General features: G+C 46.5%; 1 protein-coding gene across 1 annotated transcript in view; it reads right to left on the reverse strand.

The window, feature by feature from the left end:
* Window positions 1–23524, reverse strand: part of LOC144772734 (serine/threonine-protein kinase Nek3-like) — a 263235-nt gene that overhangs the window by 189939 nt on the left and 49772 nt on the right. Inside the window, exon 2 of the mRNA XM_078657269.1 lies at window positions 4550–4733. Coding sequence (XP_078513395.1) covers window positions 4550–4666 — 117 coding nt within the window. The 5' untranslated portion in view covers window positions 4667–4733. The remainder of the gene's footprint in view (window positions 1–4549; window positions 4734–23524) is intronic.

The raw sequence follows: 23524 nt of genomic DNA on the forward strand, positions 1-23524 counted from the left end.
GAATTGCTCCTATCAACCCTTGGTACCTTCGTAACCCCAAAACCCGTTCCGAACTTGTTAAAGCCATGGACCATTACTTCAATGAAAATGTGGGTTCTGTTTCTTCTTCTGTTTCACTGTGGGAGGCCTTCAAAACTGTTATCCGTGGCCGCTCTCTTTCGCTTATTGCTGCTGCCAAAAAAGCAAAGAATGAGGAGCTTGTGCGCCTCGAATCTGAGATAACTGCACTGGAGGGTGACCTTGATACAGGGGTGACACGCCCAAAACTTCATTCACTCAGCCTGAAACAGGCCGACTATCGAGCTGTTGTCACTGATGCTGCGAAGGTGATGAGCAGAGAGCAGCAGGGCAGGTTGTATGATGTGGATGACAAGGCTGGTAAATTGATTGCGTGGTTGGACAAGAAAGAAAGAGTGAATCGTGTTGTCCCTGTGATTGAGAGGCTTGATGGAGAGTGTGTCACTGACCCGGCTGGGATTGTTGAGTGCTTTGCCGACCATTTCAGAACAGTGTATGCATCGGTCTGCGATAGGGAGGAGGAGGACTCCCGGCTGTTGCTCCGTGACATTGCATTGCCCTGTCTTTCTGAGGAGGACAGGGACCTTATGGATGCGCCCCTTACGGCGGACGAAGTGGCGGGGGCCATACGCTCCCTACGCTCCGGTAAAGCCATGGGCCCCAATGGATTACCCATCGAACTTTACAAACTATGACCCGACAAAATGGCGCCCTACTTGAAGGGCATGTTCCTTGAGGCCTTGGACTCGGGTTCTCTTCCCGCTGATCAGCGACTTGCCACCATCGTGGTAATTTATAAGGAGGGTAAGCCTCGAGATCGGTGTGCCTCGTATAGACCCATATCCCTTCTTAACGCCGAACCCAAAATTCTAGCTAAACTGTTAGCTAATCGTTTGATTAAGGTGATTGGAGACTTGATCCATCCGGATCAGTCGGGTTTCATTCCTCATCGAAACACCGCCCTTAATCTTCGGAGACTCCACGGAGTTCTCGCGAGGGCCGGGACTCTTGATGAGCCGGCCATTTTGGCTTCTTTGGACGCAACCATGGCTTTTGATACCATCGAATGGCCCTATCTTTGGGCGGCCCTCACAAAATTTGGGTTCGGTCCCGGGTTCATCGCGTGGGTGAAACTTCTTTATGAGATGCCCCTCGCCCAGGTGGTGGTTAACGGGAAGGTGTCCGGAGTTTTCACACTCGAACACGGCACTCGGCAGGGTTGTCCGTTGTCCCCATTGCTCTTCGCCCTCGCGCTAGAGCCGTTGGCGGAATGGCTCCGATGGGAACCTTCTATAAAGGGCATTCGGTGGACTCCTGACTTCGAGGATCGTATCTCGCTATACGCAGATGACATCCTTCTATATCTTACCTCCCCTAAGAAGTCCCTGAATGTGCTCTTCGACGTTCTTGCATCCTTCGGGAAGAACTCGGGTCTCATTATCAATTGGACCAAATCCTGTGTCTATGTTTTGGCTGGTGGTTTTCCCCCGTTGCCACGTAGATTTCCAATTCAAGTATCTGAGACTGGCTTCAAATACCTGGGAATACATATCTCCTTGGACCCTGCCGTTCGCCATGAGCGTAATCTACTGCCCCCTCTTCAACGACTTAAGCTAGATGTTACACGCTGGCGTCGCCTGCCACTGTCACCGCTCGGTCGTGCGGCTCTATTCAAAATGATGTCGCTGCCTAGATTTTTGTATGCTCTCCAGAACTCCCTTGACCTTGTCCCCTCGAGTTATTTCCGAGAGGTGGAGAGTTTACAGCGGCAACTCGTCTGGGACGGCCGTGCTCGCAAAGCCCTGTCTAAACTCACGCTTCCGTGGTATGACGGGGGCATTGCCCTTCCCGACATCAGACGCTACTACTGGGCCTCCCAGCTGAGTGCGGTTAACCACGCAACATATGCCCCCGGACCTGCCCCGGCCTTTGCCATGGATAAGCATCTTCTACCGGGGGGGACTTTCAATAGGGCACTGTACTCCAAGAGGCTCATCAGAACACTTGCAGGACCCACTAAAATTGCTGTGCGTGTGGGGCATGATGCGAATGCAGCTCTGGGATGGAATGACAGACTAACTCGTGCGACCCCGTTGTATGACTCTGAAAGTCTGGGTAACCTATGGCGAACGAAAGGATTTGCTAAATGGGATTTGATAGGGATCTCTAGGGTGGGGGATCTTTGGTCTAAAGGTGACGTTAAGACCTTTGAGGCGCTCAAAATAGAGTATGAACTCGGGGACAGAGAATACTTCAGGTACGCTCAGGTCCGGCACGACCTGTTGTCAGTCTTCGCTGTTGGCACAGACATCCCCGAATCCTCACCCCTGGAGGATCGCATACTGGATGGATATGTGCCCGATAGCACGGTTTCACTGATTTACAAGAAGATGATCAACAATAGGGCTGACCTGCTTGTGCGCCTGAGGGCATTATGGATTGCCGATGGTCTAGAAATACATGATGAGGACTGGCAGTCCGCTCTGTCCTCACCGAAAGAGGTTGCTATACCCTCTCGCCACAGATTTGTTCAACTCAAGATCCTCCACCGCGTGTATGTCACTGGTCCGAGTCTGGTCCGCATGGGTTACACTTTGGATGCTTTGTGTAAGCGTGGATGTGGTATGACTGGTACCTTCCTTCACATTCTATGGGAGTGTCCGGATATGGTCAAGTTTTGGTCCCGTGTGCATGGTGTGATGGAGAGGGTTACTGGTGTGGCGCTGCTGCCCGAAGCCATGCGCTGCCTCCTGAATGTCTGGGAGCCCAATGACTACAACTCTGCTCAGATCGCCTGGGTCACCTTAGGCAATATGATTGCCAAACGAGATATCACGCAGCTCCGGGGCTCCCCCAGGCCTCCAACCGTATCGCACTGGGAAGAGAACATGGACTGGTGCATGTTTCGTGAGAAGACTGTGTACCTGTCACGTGGTAGGCCCAAGAAATGGGGTAGAATCTGGTCTCAGTGGAACACTTATCGTGGCAATATCTGTACCCCCCCGCAAGAGCTGTTCCCTGACGTAACCTTGTCCCCTTGATTGACATTCCACCTATTAAATGATACTGTATTGTTTTAGGTTTCCTCACTGCCCCCTTCCCATGAAGAACTAATTGCAAAGTATATAACATGATTACTGAGCGCCGAAACATGGTCCCATGACTGTACCCTCAATTCTCTTATGCCTTGTAAGAATGTTATTGTTTCATTTGTTTTTCTTCGGATAGTTTCTATAAACACTGCACTATAGTATAAAAAACACAAAATTCCATAGACCTATCGACTATCCTGATTTCGACCTTGGCAACTATATGCATGCATCGATATTTCGCCGCCGGACCTCAGGGGTGTCGGCTGATTGGCTATGTATCTCCTGTACCGTTGCTTGTTGCTATACTTATCGCGGCCGGCCCCCAGGGTTGTAGGCTAAGCGCTGTGTCAATGTACAAATGTAAATAAAGGTCTTTCAAAAAAAAAAAAATAATGCCAAGGTGGCACGATACCCCAGGGCAACAAACCAGTCAGTTGGCCATAATATACCAAGAATATCCAATTTATGACAGGGATGCTATTATGTGCAGACTAATCGAGGCTCATTCTAGGATGGTCGTTTATTTTTTTTATTTTATGTTCTTCTATAGCGCAGGAATCGACCCTAAAAGGGTATCTCCGCGCTTATGATCTTCCAAGATGCCAGATCGAAATCATAGTCATAGAGTGCCCTAGATCTTACACAGCAGGAAACAGATGTGTCTTCAGGGATTTCTTGAAGGCATAATAATTAGTAATTTGTCTCAGGATGAGGGGCAAAGTGTTCCACAGAGTAGGGCCCTTGTAGGACAGGGCACGACCCCCTTGTCTTGCTTTCTTAATACGAGGGACCTGAAGCAATAATGGTTACTAGAGCGCAACGAGCGGGTCGGAATATACAGCCAAAATAATTCAGCCAGATATTTAGGGCCAGATCCATGAAGACATCTGTGGATTACACAACACACTTTAAACTCAATCCGCTGGCGGATGGGCAGCCAACGGAGTTTATGCAGAAGGGGTCATGAAGAGGACCTGGGAGGAGCGTCAAGAACTAATCTGGTCGTTATAGTCCCTTCTGCCGGCTCCTTACAACACAAAAGTGCCACCACGTGTTGTCAAGTCCAGTAGGGCGTGTGAGCCTGTAAAAAGGCAGAAAGTACCATCCTGCAGATTATAGCTTCACAGGCCAGCAGAGGCATGACCACCAGCACAAAGGCAGGTGTCTGCATAGTGGATGTAACTACTGCATACATTACACACACAAAGAAACAATTGCTTCCATTTTACTTTTGGAAATCATCTGCAGTCTGTGCATGTGTACATAACATTTTTTTTACTTTAATTGGCCACTTTTATGTTTGTTTTACATACTTAATAATTCATATTTAACAATTACATAGCAAAAGTCAAATGAATTGTATTGAAATAAAGCACAGAGAGAGAATTACAACACTATTTGTTAAGCTGATTCATTAAATTGTAACAACATTTAGATACCTTCGGAAGCCTGATTTCCTTCATCACATACTTGCAGCTGCTGCTTTTATGCTGCACCAGGAGAGCTCTTCCAAACGAGCCCTCTCCAATACCCGTCAGGATTGTGTATTCTTCCATGGTTGTAAGCTAGCACATATTTGTAAACGTCCTCGTGTGCTCTATCCCACCACTTAGCCTAGACAACCTGCAAAATCAGATTTCAGCAAATATGATATATTGTCTACGAAGTGGCAAAAAAAGCAATTTAAGCAACAACAAAAAAAGGATTACCAAAATCAGCATGTGTTTGTGTGTTAGAACTCAAATGTGTTGATGCTCCATTTTACGGTCTTGTTAAGGGAGAGGAGTAGGACTCTAAGAGTGTGATAGGTGTTTGGTGAAGATGGGACACTTGCTAGGAATGTACAGGACCAGGCTTTTGTGTGCCCCTGGTGGACTAGCAGCATGGATATGGTGGAAGCAACCAGCAGGCGCCCCTAAAGTAGGTCCAGTCGGAGAAACTACAGAATTACGAAGTACGACTGATGATGTTGGGGAAAGGTGATGTATGGATAATGCAAAAAGAACAATTGATGGTCAGAATGCAAAACAATGGAATTCACCCCAGTAGAGAGATCTGGGCCTAAATCCATCGTTTTTTTTCTCACCATGCCATTCCAGTTTGGACCCAGCCATATGCAAATCAGTCTTGACCCTGCGCCCCAATGGGAACAGTTCAGCCAGAACTGCCATGCTAGGTCCGACCTGGACTGGAATCAAGAATCCTAGGGCCGGTTTCGGGCTTTCAACCATCATCAGCCAGGATAGCTTGACTCCAGTGGCATGGAGAGCACGGGACCCACGTCTGGGCATACCCGTCCCACTCGGGGCGACAAATGCAAAAAGAACAATTGACGGACAGAATGCAGAACAATGTCATACATTCACCCCAGTACAGAGATCTGGGCCTAAATCCATCGTTTTTTTGCTCACCATGCCATTCCAGTTTGGGCCCAGCCATATGCAAATCAGTCTTGACCCTGCGCCCCAATGGGAACAGACCAGCCCGAACTGCCATGCCAGGTCCTGTCTGGACTGGAAACAAGCATCCTAGGACCGGTTGGCTGGTTGAAGTATTTCCTATTAGCTGGCATTATGATAACAAAATATTATACAGTAATAAATATGGAAATGGGGCAGGATGTATTTGCATATGCCACACCCCATGAACATGTGGGTCTCCCTACTGCTGGTGTGCTCCTGTCCGCATTGACTGATGGACAATATGTATTGTTGCCTTCATATGCGCAAGCCACAAAATCCAAGGCACCATGCAGTTTGTACAACTGTTTCCTCATTGATAATCCTAATTGATTCAAAGGATATTTACAAGAATCCAGAACCAAACAAACATATGCAGTTAAAAAACTGAGAAAAATAAGTATTCCTTACAATTCTATTTATAAGCAAACGTACACTGAATCACTGAAAGTGAATAACAAATTTACTCTCAGACATTCTCATCTCAAATGTCTGTTTTCTAGCAGAGTTTTTAAGCAGGGCCACTGGAATTACGCAGTAGGAGTGGGCTAAAATATATGACAGGGTTGAGTAAATTATGCTTCCACAAAAGGCAAATTATGTGACATAGTGCAGCACATTTTGTAATAGTATTACTATATTTTTTTTATTTTTTTAACTTGGTACCTGTTAGACTTGGCATCTTTGGCGTGGTTTCCCCTATCTTTTTGCCTCTACCTCCTGTATTTTTGATGCTGTGCTGGATTTCGTTTTTGCTGGTTTAGATGCTTTGGACACTCTGCCACTGCTGATCAGTGCCAGAGTGTAAGTGCTCCCTATATAAATTGTTATTCTGATTGGATATACATGTTTGGCATATTTGTATCACCATGAAGTCCCTAGTAAAGTGCACTGAGTGTGCCAGGGCTGGTGATGACAAATGCTACTAGTGGGCCTGCAGCACTGATTGTGCCACCCACAGGAGTAGCCCTAAAATGATGTCTCAGGCCTGACACTGCAGTGCCTGTGTGCAGTTTAGAACTGCCATGTCCTCCTGGTCAGTGTCCCCACTGACCAGGCCTAACCCTTCCCTTTTCATGCACATAAGACACCCCTATGGAAGGCCCAAGGTACCCCCCCGGGGCAGGGTGCAGTGTATGTAAAAGGTAGAGCATATACTAGTGCAGGTGACATGCTCTGGTAGTGAATGGCAGCCATTTTCGTTTTTCACTACTGTAAGGCTATCTTGCTCCATAGTTTAACATGGGGGATGCTGGCTACAGTGGTTAACAGCATTTCTTCCCATAGGAACAAGATAGGACATAAGTATCTAGTATCCCTGAACTCAGAATTTAATAACACATCTTTTAGGAAAGGTTGTTTTTAAATCCTGTGTTTGAGAACAGCACTTTTAGAAAGTTGCTGTTCTCTTGTCTGACCCTTCTGTGTGCCTGGGCCAGTTTGTGTATTGACTGTCTGGTTTGAGAGTGACAGGGGCTGGGGATTCCCCAGGAGGCTGGCTGAGTCAGCCCTAGGCTGAATGACTGCATTTGCAACTGGAGTGGTGGGAGGAGTTAGCACCTGGGCCTGAATAGGGCTGTGCCTGCCTTCCACAATGCTGGCTCCACCTCCTGCTGGGCGGCTGACGACCCTGCCCCTCACTCTGAAAGGAAGGAAGAAGACAGCAAAACAAAGTACTCAGGCAACACCCAGAACTGGTTCAGACCGGGCTCAGGGCCCACATGCACAGAGAGAACAAAGACTTTAGGGGTATAAGTACAGGACCCCTGACAACAGAAAATTAGATCATCCAGGAATCAAGAAGGAACCTCTGCCAAGGAGAAAGCTGAAACTGAAGAAGGAAGACTGTCCTGCTGTTGCTCTGCTGGACTGACCTGCTGTTGCTTTGCTGCCAAGGAGAGGGGAAGGACTTTGCTAGTGTGTTGTGTCCCCTGTCTTGAAGGAATCTCCAAGGGCCTGAGAAGAGCTGGCTCCCTGTTCTGAAGTCCCAGGAACAAAAGGACTTCACCCCCAGCTTCCCTGAACTCTGCTGAGAGAGTTCTGTCCTTCCTAGAGTGCTTGATCTAGTTGTGGGGCCTCTGGAAGTTGTGCCTGTGCTGGGAAGCTTGAAACTAAGCTTGAGAGACTTTTGAAACTGAAAAGTGTTGCATCGCTCGCTTGCGGAGCGCATCCCCGACAGTGCGAGAAGTTTCCCGCCGCTACGGAGGTCGGGATCGTCGCAGCGCCTGACGCCGCTGCCAGAGACGTCGCATCCTTCGTTTGCGGGACGCACCAGACCGGTGCGGGAGAATCGAACATCGCTGTGAGTATCGTCGCAGAGACTGTCGTCGCTGGGTGAGATCGCCGCACCGCTTGCTTGCGTACCGCATCACCTCGCTGCGAGCATCGTCGCAGAACCATCGCATCGAGGAGCTGCGAGAGAGAGGATCACCGCTGGACCGCGCATCGTCGCCCCGGAGATCGTCGCAGCCCCTACGAGATCGTCACATCGTACCGTTGCGAGAACAGACTTCCTACAGAACCTACGCACCGGAATCCATACAAGTGGCCTTCCTCCCCATACAGACCGGATTCGTCGCAACACGCCCGCTGCTGCAGCGGGGCTGGCGCATCGCCTCCCCAGGGTCTCAGGAGCAAAGCATCGCTTGTTTTCCACCGCACCAGCTTCTGCTTTTGGAACTTTGTTGCAACAAAAAGGTACTGTGAGTAAACGTGACGCAACTGTGAACTTTTCACGCATCTGTAGAGAATTCTATCGCAACGTAGAGAATTCTATCGCAACCTAAATAATTTTAAACGCAACCTTAAGAACTCTTTTGAAACCATATTCTTGAACTGTGTATGTTGGATTTTTGTCGTTTTGGTCTTGTGTAGTTTAGATTAAAATACCTTTATTTTTCTAAACTGTTGTGGAGTCAGTTTGTGGTGTTTTCACTGTGTTACTGTGAGTGTTGGTACAAATACTTTATGCATTGCCTCTGGTTAGCCTAGACTGCTCGTGCCAAGCTACCTAGAGGGTGAGCAGGGGTTATCTCAGAGGGTTATCTCCTTGCCCTGACTAGAAGCAATGGTCCCTATTTGGACAGTGGTACCTACCTCTGCCAACTAGAGACCCCCAGTTCTAACAGTACCACTGTCTGGGCATTGGTTGCACCTCAATAGTATGCCTTTAACTCCCAAATATAGCAATATGCAACAGGAAGTTGACTAGTCCAGCTTTGCAAAGGGTCTTCCACTGCACGGCAACATGTTTTCACTGCATCTTTAATACATTTTGAACCGTTTAAGCCAGAAACTTTTTTTTGTTAAAATCTGCAGATTATGCAACAGATCTATAATTATGTGGAAATCGCTTGGCCGCACAATCGCATAATTCCAGTGCCACTGAGCATAACATCAGCACTGTGCCATCCACGCTGAGCTAGAAAAGGGAAAATGCCTAACAGGGCACCTGATGTGCAAGCAAAATTAATAGCTGGTTATTAAAGACAATATAACAAAATCATAGCATGCTTTGAAATAGCTTTATGACTGAAAAGCAAGAAACTGTTTTTAAGCATATGTAAGCAATGCACACAATCTTTGTGGAGACGCTCAATGTGAATGGAGACAATGGGAAAAGTGAGCTGACCAATTGCCCCATCCTGTATGCAGTTGTGGACTTGGATAAAATGGGAACCGCAATAAATGGATGAAGCCTACTGACCAAAAAGCGCCTCTAAGCATGTATATTAAGTTTGATTTGTTCTTAAAACAATAGTCTGGTGCGAATATCCGTGCCAATAACCGGATCTAAACTAGAACAAGCATTTGCAAAGCAATAGGTCTCGAATTTGTGAGGGTTTAAGCTATTGGCATTGTAAAAGATAATGTATTTCCTTTGTGTTTTGAAAACCTGCAAGTGGTGCGTAAACATGCACTTTGTGTTCCCTATCAGGCCACTTCCACCCCTAAGGTGGGCTACCTGATGTGAACATGAAAACTAGAATAACACCATCTTGGATTTTGGTGGAACTAGGTTCACTCGGTCAGTGTTATGTCCACTTTCCACAGGAAGTGCTCATATAGGGAGTGTAGTCACTTTAAAGGTGAGTAGCCCATTGGCTACCACCTGAAACTCCCCTTAAAGCCCATATATTGAGTACTTAGGTGGCACCACGATGCCAGGAACTGGGATTCAACAGACCCAGAAGAAGAGGACAAAGAGGAGCCGCAAAAACAAGAACTGAAGACTTGCTGTGGACTTTTTGGTGCCAAACCTTGCCTCCCTGCAACGGTCTTGACAATCATGAAGAAACCAACTCATCCTGCAGCTGAACCTCTACTAAGAACCCCAGTAGACTACCGGCCCTTCACAAATTGCCAGAAATATCCATTGGAGTAGAGGAGCTACTCCCTTGCAGTTGGCAGGCACTAACCCAGCAGAGTCCGGTTTACTGTACTGTCGGTCCCCAGTCGTACCGATGCAGAAGTAGCCCAGGAAGACCTCACCGTGCTTCAGAAGGATAGATCCATCTCTCCACCAAGTGAGAAGACGCCAGGACCAACCTTAGCCGCACAGTACCAATACCCGCGATACTGCACCTCTTGCAGCAACCATGTCCAATCCAGACTCCGATGACACTGAGATGGAACAGCCTTCAAGAGATGTCAGCCCCGTAAAGAACCACTTCCACAGTGACCCAGCTCTCCTAATTTTTGTACCCTCAACCGGCAGGACTGACAATTGCAAGGTCCTACGACACACAAGCCCAGTTGACCTAATACCCCCCTGCACGTGAACGCCCCGGCTAGGGTTCCCGAAAACTGACTGTGATCCCTTGCTCCTAGGACCCCTATGAACCGAACCCCTGTTGAAACCTCCTCCAACCCAGCCCCATCGCTCTTACCTGCACGGGCCGCAGCTGACACAGTTTGTCTTTTTCTCCCATAGGAAAGCATCACGCGTAAAGACGCATTTAAGTGAACATTTTACTTAACTTTGAAAGTCGATATTTTAAAAAGGACTTACTTGCTAACAAAGTTCTTGGTATCAACATTTATAGAACAATAGGAGTTATTTTTTAAATGGGTCTCAGATTTGTTCTTTGAGTGAGTGTTTTATTTATTGCCTCTGTGAGTACAACAAAAGCTTAGCACTACCCTGTGATAAGCCTAAACTGCTTTCCCACATTACCACAAAAGAGAGCATTTAGTGCTATCATTTCTGCCTCTATAAACCAGAAAGGGTTGCCAAGACTCAACACAGTTTACTTCATTTTGGTGCATTATATAGAGACAGACAGCTTCCTACATTGGTTGTTCAGTTGTGGCATACAAGACTTTGTATTTGCTGATACCACTTGGTCAATAGGTGACTTCATGTAGGTAATCCACAATTAACATTAGTTAATTATTTTGTATTTGTTTTTCGATTTTCGATAAATTTGCTAATTCAAGCTGTCAAGGCCTTTGGTTAAGTCCCCCAGTTCAATTATATTAGAAGTTAAAAGGTATCCTAGACAGTTAGGCCTTTAAAAAATAGTCTGATATAATTTTTTCTTGAATTCCTAAAAAGGTCTCAACTAATTTAATACCATGTCTGAGATAGAGGGTACTAACCAGGCGCTTAACCTGGGTCCCTACAAAAAACTTAAGTTGGCCCAACTTAAGGACCTGTTTAAAGCAAGGAACCTTGCCATTGGGTCTAAACCCAGTAAAAAACATCTCCAAAAAGTTGCTTGCCGAACATGATAGAGCCATGGCAATGGAAGTAAGTCCTAATGGGATAAGAGAGGAAATGTCAGTGATGATGATGATGAGAAGTTCACAGATTCACCTACAGACATCAGCCCCTACTGGGAGTACTTCAGGTAGTACCCCAGATGAAATAGAAAAGGAAGACCATGATCTTCAAAACTAGCTAGGAAAATAGCTCTGGAGGTGAAAATAAATAGCCATAGAAAAAGAAAGAAATGAGATGGGCCTAAGACCGATCTCTAGTTGCAGCAAAATCTTAAATGGGAAGAAAGATGAAACCCTTGACCCTAAAGTCCCAAATGCGGCTGTCCCCAAATACGTAGAGGGTTATTATTTCAACAAGAGGTTTACAACCTTTGAGAGAGTTTGTAAGATGAGGAAACTCAGCCACAAGTATTGGGGCTCTCTATTCTGGGCCCTGTTCTCCGGAAAGTGCAGGACTAGACTCCTGACACTTAATGGGACAGATGCTGAGTCCTATGATTTCATGAAGAATACCCTGATTGAGGGCTTTGGACTCACCACTGATGAGAACAGAATTAGGTTCAGGGTGACTCGCAAAACCTTAAGGCAGACCTGGGTAGATTTTGTTGCCTTTTTAGTCAAAACACATAGTAGCTAGTTAAAAGGTAACAAGGTGCAAGACCATGATAGGCTTAATCATTTAATTATGAAACAGCATCTGTTAAGCAACTGTTTCTGAATTGGGAAAGAAGGCTGACCATTGTGTCAAGAATAGGGTCTCCAAGAAGTCTCATGGAGGGGATGACCAATAGAAAGTGGTTGCTAATCCCACCCAAGGGAAAGAGAGTGGGCAGTCAAAAGATAAAAACAAATAGTCCTCAAAGTCCCAAAAATCTGTTCAGGAGGGTGGGCCCAGAGACAATACACAGTTCAAAGGAGGGTACCAGGGTAAAAACTTGGATCTCAAGAAGGCTTTCTGCTTTAACATTAAAGCCAATGGGCACTGAACTGGGGGCCATAACTGTTAGACCTGGCATCTTTTAGCATGTTTTCTCTATCTTTTTGCTTTCTGACCTCCCGGTATTGACTGTTTTTGCTGGTTTGGTGTCTCTGTGCACTTTCTCACTGCTGTTCAGTGTTAAAGTGCAGTGCTCCTATTGTAAATTGTAAAATGGTTTGGTATTTCCATGATTGGTATATTTGGTTTACTGGTAAGTCCCTAGTACAGTGCACTGAGAGTGCCAGGGCCGGTAAATCAAATGCTGCTAGTGGGCCTGCAGGACTGATTGTGCCACCCACACAAGCATCCGTTCAAAGGGTTCTCGGACCTGCCACAGCAGTGTCTGCACGTATTTTTTACTGACATGTCAATTTGGAACGTGCATCCACTTGCCAATCCCTAACCTTCCCTGTTCATACATGTGAGTCACCCCTAAGATAGGCACATGGTACCTCTGTGGACAGGGTGCAGCGTATGTGAAAAGTAAGACTTGTCCTGGTGTGTGCGACATGTCCTCATACTGAACTACAGTGTAATTCGTTTTTCACTGTTGAAAGGCTATCTGTCTCAAAAGATAGAATAGGGAATACTCTGTAACATTTTATGATAATATCTTCGCATTGGACAAGGTAGAGAAATGGAGTTTAGTATGCCTGAACTCAGAATGTAGGAATGCATCTTTTAGTAAAAAAATATTTTTATGTTCTGTGTTTGAAAATACCACTTTTAGAAAATAGGTATTTTTTGCCTAGACATCCTGTGTGCCTCTGCTGGGTTGTGGATTGACTGTCAGAAGAGAATGCACATCCCAGCTCCCTGTCACTCCAAAGCCAGACAGCCACCAGGGGGCGGGGGGGTTGAGGTGTGGTTTGCCTTTCATGGGTGAGTCAGGGCTGAGCTGAATAGACCTCGGCTGCATTTAGAGTAGGGTGGAGGAGATTTCCTTGCACCTGAACGGAACTGGTCTGCCTTGGACAATGCTGTCTCCACCTCCCGCCGGGAAGCTGGGCCAGAGAGGCCCAAACTGGTTAGGGCGGGACAGACACTCCCTGCTCCAGAGGAAAGGAGAAATGCAATATAAATACTGGAGCCCAGACCCCAGAACTTGCTTGGATCAAGGAACCTGCCAAGAAGAAGAGCTGTAACAACTGCCAGGAGGAGTACTGCCCCTGTGCTGTATTGTTGCTTTGCTGGGTTGGCCTGCATTTGCTGCTTCTGCCTTTGGCAGTGAAAGGACTGGCTTGAACTTTCAAGCCCTCGGAGATACTGAGCAACAAGTAAAGAAATAGAACTAGCCTCCTGTTCACAAAGTCTCAGGGACAGCAAAGACTTCTCTCACCTCTGGGTACCGCCTCTGGAACCTTGGTTTCAGTTGCCACAGAGTGGGGGAATCGTCCGACATTGTCAGCGACACCTCTGTGGAGTTCGTGTCCTAAAAGCACCGCAGATGGAGTCGCAACCTTGGGCTCACCGACAACTGCCGCAACCAAGCCTCTGCTTGCACCGCGACCTGAAGGCACCGCCCTCTGCACTGCCTCACTACACTCTGCCGCCTTGGGCTCAACGACTGCTGCCAGCTTACCGAGACACCCTTGACCGCACCATGGTATGGGGGCACCGATCATAAGTTATACGACGCAAAGCCTCGTCGCACACCGCAGACTGGGCCAACCAATGCCAGCTCCCATCAACCAGCACAGTCGCTTGCACTATGTCCTGTCAGCACCACAATGAGCACCGCCTCACTCTGTACCACAGCCCTGGTCTCACTGACGCCGCTGGACGCCCGTCACTGAGCCGATGCCTCCACCACGACTTGAAGTCACTGCACGCTGCACTGCTATGCTTCACATTGCAACTGCGACGGTTGCACCGACGCTGTCAGCCGGAACCAAAGGTACTGATTACGAGTCTGCTGACACTAAAGCCGGTCTGCACTGATGCGGTTGGCCAGAACTGTTGGATACTGTTGTTTTCGGCACCGCTGTAGCTCCGGACAGAGCTACAGGCTTCAAGGAACTGCATTGTTAAGTTATTTCTACAAAGTGCCTATTTTTGATTACCATATGTTGGTTTCAAGCTCCTCACTGACACGGGAACATGGCGGCGGGTTAGTCGGCGCCGCGAGCTTCTCGCCACCTCTGGGCGACTGCGGTAAAAATATGTCCTGAGCCTAGTATCTACTCACAGAGGGCTCCAGTTCGTCGGGAGCTGCCTGGGTCAATCCTCGATCCCAGCAATTCTCTGCATTTCTGGCAGTTTTGTTTTCTGTTGCGCCTACTCGGCCCGTCCTCGGTCCTGGGCGCTCCACAGCTGTGTTTGCCGGCATGTGCAGGCATTCAAAAGGCCGGCCACTAACTGGTCAGGTCGACAAGCTGTTAGGTCGACTGGTCGGCTGGAGGGCTGGGGGGCTGGCCTACAACGTAGGACTGGATCCGGCTCGGTTGAGCAGGAGATTCTCTGATGTTCACTGCGGAGGACGGCTGACACAGGCAGCATTTTACATTGACAGGCACGCGGTGGCAAGGATTCCATTGCGTGGAGTTTCGGTAGGATTACAACTTATAAATGGTCAACCACCAAGGGGTATGTTTATAAGGATAAGGTGGTGCTAGATTGCAACAGTACCTTTCTACTGAAAAACCTCCCGTCTGATTCCCTGAACTCACACAGACATAGAATAGCGCCTCAATTACTTTTGCCTTTCACTAAATCTTAGCCTCAGCAGACGGAAATCTGTAGGCATACTAGTCTCATACAGCCTACGACCCGCAGACTAGCCAAAAAAAGGGGGATTGCAATATGACCCCCGCTCCAACTCAGCCTCCAAAGAGAAAAAGGAAAGCAAAGTCAAAGTCATCGGCCCTGGGATCCCCCCGCCCCCAAGTAGACAACGTAACTGAAAGGGGTCTCGCCGATAACTTAACTCCGCCTGAGCTTACTGAATTGTTGGAGAGCCAGCACTCACAAGTGGCTCTAGAAGAGAAAATTATAGCCCCAGTTCATCATACTAGATATACTCTGCGTAATAAAATCTTTACCCCATTGGAGCTCGTGGAAGCTCCCTCTACCATCAACCCCCTGGTCCCCACCTCAAGGAAACCCCCCAATAAGAAAACAGGCAAGGGCCTAAAAGGGGTACAGCAAGTCCCCTCGGACTCACAACAACTGAATTCAGCTCCATTACCTAAATTACGCAATCTCTCAGGTCATATTTTAAAATAAAAGAAAAAACACAAATTGCTTTGAATACTAACCCGGCTTCCAGGGAGGCAGGATTTGCCAACTTTACAACTGCTAACAGGTATGCGGTATTAGGAGAATATGGCTCAGAATCTGCCCCTGGCCCTGGCTTTGTCTCTGGCTCAGGCTCTGACCTTTCTAATTCTACGTCAGCCGCTAAGTCTGCCTCCAAAACATTGCCATCAGTGTCATCAGGAATAATTTCCCCGGACCAATTAAATCTGGCACAAATGTTAGATGCTTTAGCTTCGGAAATTTGCTCCAAGTTTACCATTTCAGAGATAAAATACAAGAGTCATGCGAATCCCTAGAAGCCAAAAGGTCAGCAATTACTGAAAGAATTTGTGTAATGGAAGGCTCTATAGAAGTCTTGAATAAGCAAGTTGAGTTGTGTGGAAAAGTACATTTTGCCATGTTCTGTGTCCCTACGCCTCATCCATCATATGTTATGTGTGCATGACCAATATGCATATGTTATTCCCCATTTCTGATTAAAGACGCAATTATAGTTGTGTCCACCTCTAGTATGCTATTTTCCAGTCCTCGTGAATACTACGAATATCAGGCCTATGTAAGTAATGTTGCCACGTTTCTCAGTGTGCACATTATTCAATTATAAAGTCCCCGTTTCCAGGCCTCAAAAAGGGCCCGGACCACAGATTCAGCTCCTGTCTCCTGAAAGCCTCGCTAAGGAGCGATACAGCCCCCACCTGTATCCTCGACCCTTCACTTACTTCCTGCCTTGCAGTGCCCGGTGCACCCCGGCTCTGCCTCTGAGTCTGCCAAAAGTATGTTATAGTTCCAGTTATCAGTTCAGTCCTCCTCCTCTGCATTCCTAAGCTACTGAACTGCATCAATAGTTTCCGTCATTGTCTAGCCTTCTCGTCTCCATGTTAGAGAAATACTGTATTTAATGGTCATTTAGTATTCTTCATCACGCACTACATGTAGAATAATGCATGGTCCAGTCTTAGAATCAAGTTAGCTTTTCCCCTCATGACTTCTAGTTTATATCAACATGTTCCCTAAACATTAGATACCAGATAGGGTTTAGGTACATGTCGCTCCGACCCTTCAGACTTTAGTCTCTGCTCCTAGCACAGAGTTCGTAGCCCCCAGCTTCTCCTAGTAATACGTCATTGCCAGTTTTCGCGCACCATTAGGTTAGAGGTCCCGGCTCCTTAGGTAGCCCCCTCCAATGTTTCCGCCCATTCATGACATATTCTGTTACGTTTTGCACCACATGTCTATGTATACACCCAGTTACACCTCTTTTTACTGTTATCTCTCGCGACTGCTACGCGTCACGTCTCCTACTCCACCTACTGTTACGCCCACTGCAATGTAATGCTATGTGTTTGCGCTATGTATATAAGTCAATGTTTTGTTATTAAATGTTAGCGCGCTCATCCCAGACCTAGCCCCAGCAGCTGCTGGGTCATCCTATGCAGGTTGTCCTGATCTTGTCCTTATGCTGTAATAAACCTGCAGAAACTCCTACTACCTCGAATCTTGACTCTTATTTATTGAGCTATCTGTTATGCTATAAGTCTAGTCAAAAATAGGGTATTATTTATTTATTTACCACATAATGGCGCCCGAATAGGGACTTGCCCTTTCCCCACGCGTCGGTGAAGCCACGCCGACCCCCTGACCCTCTGCAGTCGTGACGGAACCATACTGGCCAAGTGCAGATATTTCTGCTTCAAGTATCCCTCAGGCCCACGGAGGAGACGGAGGAGGCGGTCCAGCATCCGAACGAGACGGTGGAGGAACGCGGCGAGTCCCGACCAGAGCCCAAGCCGAGAGTCCAAGGTCCGAGGTATCCGGAGGCCCACCCGTAACTGAAGTCCGAAGTCCGAAGTCCGAAGTCCGTCGTAGTCCAGTCCCGTCCGAGGCCTTCCGTTCCGTGCTGCCCGGTGAGTACCATTGCTGGGGTAGTGTCTAGACAGGGTCAGTCTAAATTGACTCCTGGTCCGTGGGTTGGTGGTACCCAAGCCCACAAACGAAGTGTTCACCTAGGTGGATACGGGTCTTGATGCGTTCCTTTATGGGACCGGTATGTTCCGTACTGTTACAGCAGTGCATCCAGTAACTCTAGTCTGTTCCGTTCTCGAGAATTCTGTTCTGTTTCTGTCTTCAGTATTTTCAGGTAGTATTCTGTTCGAACTGTTATGTTATGATATTGTTTATTGTTTAATGTATTTCCAATGTCGTGGTATGCCTGAATTGTTCTCCCAATTGTTATTGTTTTTCGTGTATTGTATTGTGTTCCGATTCGAGTTTAGAATGCCGCTCTTTTCCAAGTTACGTCAGTTAAAAACTAGAAAGGGTCTGCTGGAAGCAGCAGTTCCTGTTCCGCCTAGGGACAGTCCAGGTCACTTTATGTATCAGAAACATGGCATAAGCGCCATATTGTATCTAGATTTATGGGTAGAGTATACCAAACAGTTAGAAGAAAAGTATAGATGGCCCGTATCGGGTACATGGGATGCCGAATGTATCATGCGAGTAGAAGAAGCATTATGGAAAAAGAAAGCCAGACAGTCACAGAAAGATGCCATCGAGTTATGGCGTAAGGAAGCGCATAGAAGAACGGAAAAGGAAGTCAGAAAGTCAGAGTTAAGTAGAGAATCCCAAGAACGAGCCCAAGAAAGAGAATTAATCGAGATAGGTGAACAAGTTAAAGCCGAACAGTCAGACAGACAGAGGCATGCCCTTATTAAGGGTATGTATCCTCTCCTTGCCGAAGGCTTGCCAAAAGCGACCCCAGAGGCACCCAGTAATTTCCCGCCACCATTAGTTCCGACCAAGCTACGTCACAAACCGACCGCAGCTGATATTTTTATTTCGTCCTATTTGGACGACACAGTTCCAGAATATGCAAATCCAGTTCGCGCTCCACCTGTCCCTGTAAATCAGGCATTTCCCGTTCCTCCAGACACCGGAGTACCTGTTACGGTACCCCCGGGTCAGCCTGTCATACAAGTTCAGCCCACGTTACAATTACCGACCCTGCAAGCACGAAGAATGTCAGTCGACGATTCTAGTCTAGGGGCCGCAGGAGGAGGTCCTCCTCAAACCCCACCGCCACACAAGCGTTTATCAGCACTCGAATTACATGCTCAAGCATCACAGCGTACTCCTAAAAGTAATAAGTCTGTTACAGAAATCAGACAAGCCCTTGCCGAATGTGTCTATGACACAGTCCCAGGCGAGTATAATATGGTTTTATATTCCGTACGCGTAAGAAGGGTGACCGAGTATTTAGTCACCTTACCAAATATGAAAGAAGATCTAGACAGAATATATCGTTTTTCGATCCAGAAAGTATTGGCGAAATTATGTCTCAAAGGAAAGCCGAGATTCAGCTCATGATATTAAAGTTCCTGATTAATTGTTTAATAAGAGAACAAGATTATCCGTCTAAAGATCCCGCCGAAATGAGAATCTTAACAAGGTGGAGTGATAATATAGCCGAGGGTAAGCACAAGACCATTAGTGCCATGGAAAGTATGTACAAGAAAATTCGTAAAGAAATAATAAGGTTACACGACCAGCGTAAAGCAGCACAAGTAAGCGAGAAAGAAAGTATCTCTGATCCTGAAGAGGAAGACGAGAATCCCGCCAGAATAGCGTATGTAGGAAAATCCAGATTTCCAGATCGCCATTTACGTCTAGAACCTAAGTCTATTTTTCATCATCCAGCACCAGAACGAGGTTCTCTAGAACAAGTATTTCAAGCTACCGATCACATTCTGAAATCACGAGTCGGTTACAGTGAATTAAGTACCATGCATGAACAAGAACTAGCCCGATCAGCAGTCCGATGGATTACTGATTCTACCACTTTTCCAGACGAAATAGTGGCACAAATGTTTCTGAAACTGCCCCCAGCCGAGCAACGACTGGTGGGTATGTATATGATCCAGCACCTCATTACCCTGTATGAGGGTCAACATTCTGATCCAGGCCCGTTACATGATATCCTGAACGAGTTACTCCAGTACAGATGGAGAGGTCTAGGTACCGATTTAATTAGTGTCATTCTAGAACAGCGCCACAAGTATAGAACGTTCCTGAACCCGCACTTTGTTCATGTCTCACCCCCAGAAAGTAAACCATTCTACATAGACAGACAGAATCCGCTACGAGAAGTCCACCCAGTCCAAGGGGCGGGTGGCGTAATGCAACGAGTGTTTGTATACACTCCGATATCAAAGATGGAACTTCTTGAAATGAAGAAATTAATCCCCTGTCACGACAAAGATCCAGCAGGGTTCCATAGAGAATTAAAAGACATGCTCCGTATGGGAGAATACACTTACCCAGATATCATTAAAATGTTAAAGGTCCTGTTACCCGCAGGGGTGTATGAAAAGTTAAAGGAAAAAGAATGGGAGGTGGGAGAGAAAAAGATCGATTGGGCAGCTCTAGAAGCTGAAGACAAGGCACGAGTACCAGGTACCGGTCTTGGAGATAAATGTAAAGAATTACCAGAATTATTGATTCAAGTTTTACCCAGATTATTGACAACTAGGAAAGAAGACTGGGATGCAATCTCAGCCTGTAAACAGAAACAAGATGAGGATATTAGTGATTTTTATTCTAGATTTGAGAAATGTTTCAGTATTAACAGTGGTCTCAAGACAAGTAGTGAGTCATACCCTCATCTTTTCGTTACCAAATTAGTCGAGAATTCAAGTCCACAAATTAAAAACCGAGTTTTGAAAGTCGAAAGCACCTGGCAAGCAAATACTCCGTCCCAGATGCTCCAGATGCTTCAGTATCACCAGAATAGAATTAGAGAAGAGCAAGAACACGAAAGAAAACGTATGAAAGACACGAAAATGAAAGTGCTAGTTGCACAGTCTATTCCTCAAGACAGTCAGAAGAGAGGTCCGAATCAAGCCAGTCACCCTGCGGCTCCCGTTAAAGGGAACTGCAATTATTGTAAACAGCCAGGTCATTTTATAAACGAGTGTGCAGTTCTGAAACACAACATAGCTACTGGTAAGACTAAAGAAAGACCACGTCCGCCGAGACAAGAACAAGTTTCACAGACTCCTCAGTCACAGAATGCACTACAGACAGTTACAGTACCGCAGCCTATCGCTGCAACACAGCACGTTACATCGCAGATGTACCAGTATGCACAGTCCGAGTATCCAGAGTACCAGTCATATTCATGAAACAGCCTAGAGAGGGAGGTAGGCTTGCCTCTCATCGAGATACCTGTAGATCAAGAAGGTCCCTATGTTCACAGTCAAGTATTAGGGAAAGACAGAAAGTTTTTGATCGATACAGGGGCAAGTAGGACCACAATTAGTCACGCCGAAGTTCCAGGGGCTCCGCTCTCAGGCTCAAGAAATGTTTCCCTTGGATTTTCAGGAAAACCCATAGTTAATGAAATATCTAAGCCAGTTACTCTAGAAGTAGGTCCATTGTCCCGTACTACTGATCTGTTACTTACTAAGTCATGTCCAGAAAATCTATTAGGTATTAAGACACTGAAAGAATTAGGTGCAGTTATTTGCTGTTCCCCAGAGGGAATACGTCTGTTCCTACGTGACTTTAAGGGTCACTATGTGTTACGAGATTTTGATTCAAGATTGTCTAATGTTCCACAGCATTTATGGGCGCAAGGTCCAACTGATGTAGGTTACATGCAAATCACACCCCATCGTGTGACTCTCAAACCAGGTGTAGTGTTACCACGAATCAGGCAGTACAGATTGCCACCTGAGGCTGTAGCAGCCTTATCCAAAATTATTGACGAGCTCATGGCTCAAGGAGTAGTTGTAGAAACTGACTCCAATGTATGTAATTCTCCGATCATTCCAGTCATGAAACGTACTGATCCAAATGCACCCCCAGTATATCGATTAGTGATTGATTTACGAGAGCTTAACAAATGTATTATTCCTCAGTACCCAGTTGTTCCAGACATTTCTTCCCTGTTAACAGCCATTGATTCCGAAGCCATGTTTTTCACTGTTATTGACCTCAAGAATGCATTTTTTAGTGTTCCAATTCATCCAGACAGCCAGTTTCTTTTCGGATTTTGTTTAAATGGAAGGAGCTATATGTTTACACGCGCTCCTCAAGGTTTCACAGAAAGCCCTAGTATTTACAGTCAAGCACTCAAGAGACAACTAGACAACATTCACATGCCAACTGACACTGCCCTGCTCCAGTATGTCGATGATCTACTGATCACAGCCCGTTCTGAACGTGCTTGCGAGCGAGCATCACTTACAGTTCTGTATTTTCTAGCCGAGATGGGGCACAAGGTGTCACCTTCGAAGCTTCAATTCTGTGTCCAGCAAGTGGTATACTTAGGACACTTGCTGTCCAAGAGGGGTAGGCAGTTGACACCCGACCGTATCCAGTTAATAGCGAGTCTTCCCCAGCCAAGAACCCAGAAGGAGGTACGTGCCTTTATCGGCCTTACTTCTTATTGTAGACAATGGATTCCCCAGTATGCATTCCTAGCCAAGCCACTGATACAGTTAACGACACAGGAGGCAGCCGTATCGACTGTCCTCCCTTGGACATCTGACCATACACTTAGTTTCAACGAGTTAAAGAAAGCCCTATGTCAAGCTCCAGTTCTAGCTACACCGAACTACAGTAAGCCTTTTACACTTTTCGTTACAGAACGGGAAGGTACAGCATTATCTGTCCTCACACAAGATCAAGCAGGTCAATACAAGCCCTGTGCTTATTTTTCGAGCACATTAGATCCAGTCGCCCAGGCGTTGCCTGCGTGCCTCAAGTCAGTTGCAGCCACAGCACTAGCTATCAGACAAAGTGATTCTATAGTTTTAGGACATTCCCTGACAGTACAAGTTCCACATTCAGTAGAAGTTCTTTTAAACCGAACACAAACTCAGCACTTGACAATTGCACGTTTAACAGGTTATGAATTGACACTGTTCCAGCCGCACATAGAAATTAGACGCTGCAACGTCCTGAATCCTGCTACACTGTTACCATCAGTTAGTTCAAATCCAGACACACATGATTGTGTGGAAGTAGTTAACATTACGACAAAGCCAAGACAAGACCTGACAGACATTCCGTTACCAGATCCTGACCTGACACTTTATGTGGATGGTTCATGTATGAGAACTAGTACAGGAGAACTAGTCGCCGCGTATGCAGTGACTACTGACACTGAAGTTATTGAAACACACCGTATTGATACCCTGTCCGCTCAAGCAGCAGAGCTAGTCGCTCTGACACAAGCCTGTATACATGCCAAGAACCTGAAGGTTAATGTTTACACAGATTCACGTTACGCATTCGGAGTTGTACACGACTTCGGAGTGCTCTGGCAGGAGAGAGGTTTTATGACTTCTCATGGAACCAAGATTCAGCATGGTCTCCTTATTCAAGCCCTGTTAGATGCCATACATTTACCGACATCTATTGCTATCATGAAGTGCAAAGCACATACGAAAGTCACTGACATTATTTCCCAAGGTAATGATTTAGCAGACCGAACAGCCAAGCTTACAGCACAGACTCCAGTCATTCCAGTTAATCAGACACATATTCCAGATCTGACTACATGCATGACAGTTAAGGACCCTACTCAAGATGTCATAGATATACAGTTACATGCTACTCCTGATGAAATCAAGAAATGGTCTGTACAAGGAGGGGTCCAGACAGATCAAGGATGGTTAACGAAGGGTAGAGCCACATGGTTTCTCCCCGATTCTATGGTTCAAGTTATTATCAATACCGCACATAGTCCAGCACATTTAGGAGAAAAAGCTATGTTAGACAGTATCCAGACCATTTGGTTCAACAAGCATTTACGAGCTGCAGCCAAGCAGAAAGTCCGTACCTGTATGATATGTTGTCAGTTTAATCCAGGTAAAAGTGTCCCGGTGGAACAAGGTGGTTTCCAGCCCCCTGACCACCCTTTTGAGGTCCTCCAGATGGATTATATTCAAATGGAGCGATGTCGAGGTTTCAAGTATGTCCTTGTAGTTGTA

The sequence above is a fragment of the Lissotriton helveticus genome, chromosome 8, assembly GCF_964261635.1.
Source record: "Lissotriton helveticus chromosome 8, aLisHel1.1, whole genome shotgun sequence".
NCBI classification, from domain to species: Eukaryota; Metazoa; Chordata; class Amphibia; order Caudata; family Salamandridae; genus Lissotriton; species Lissotriton helveticus.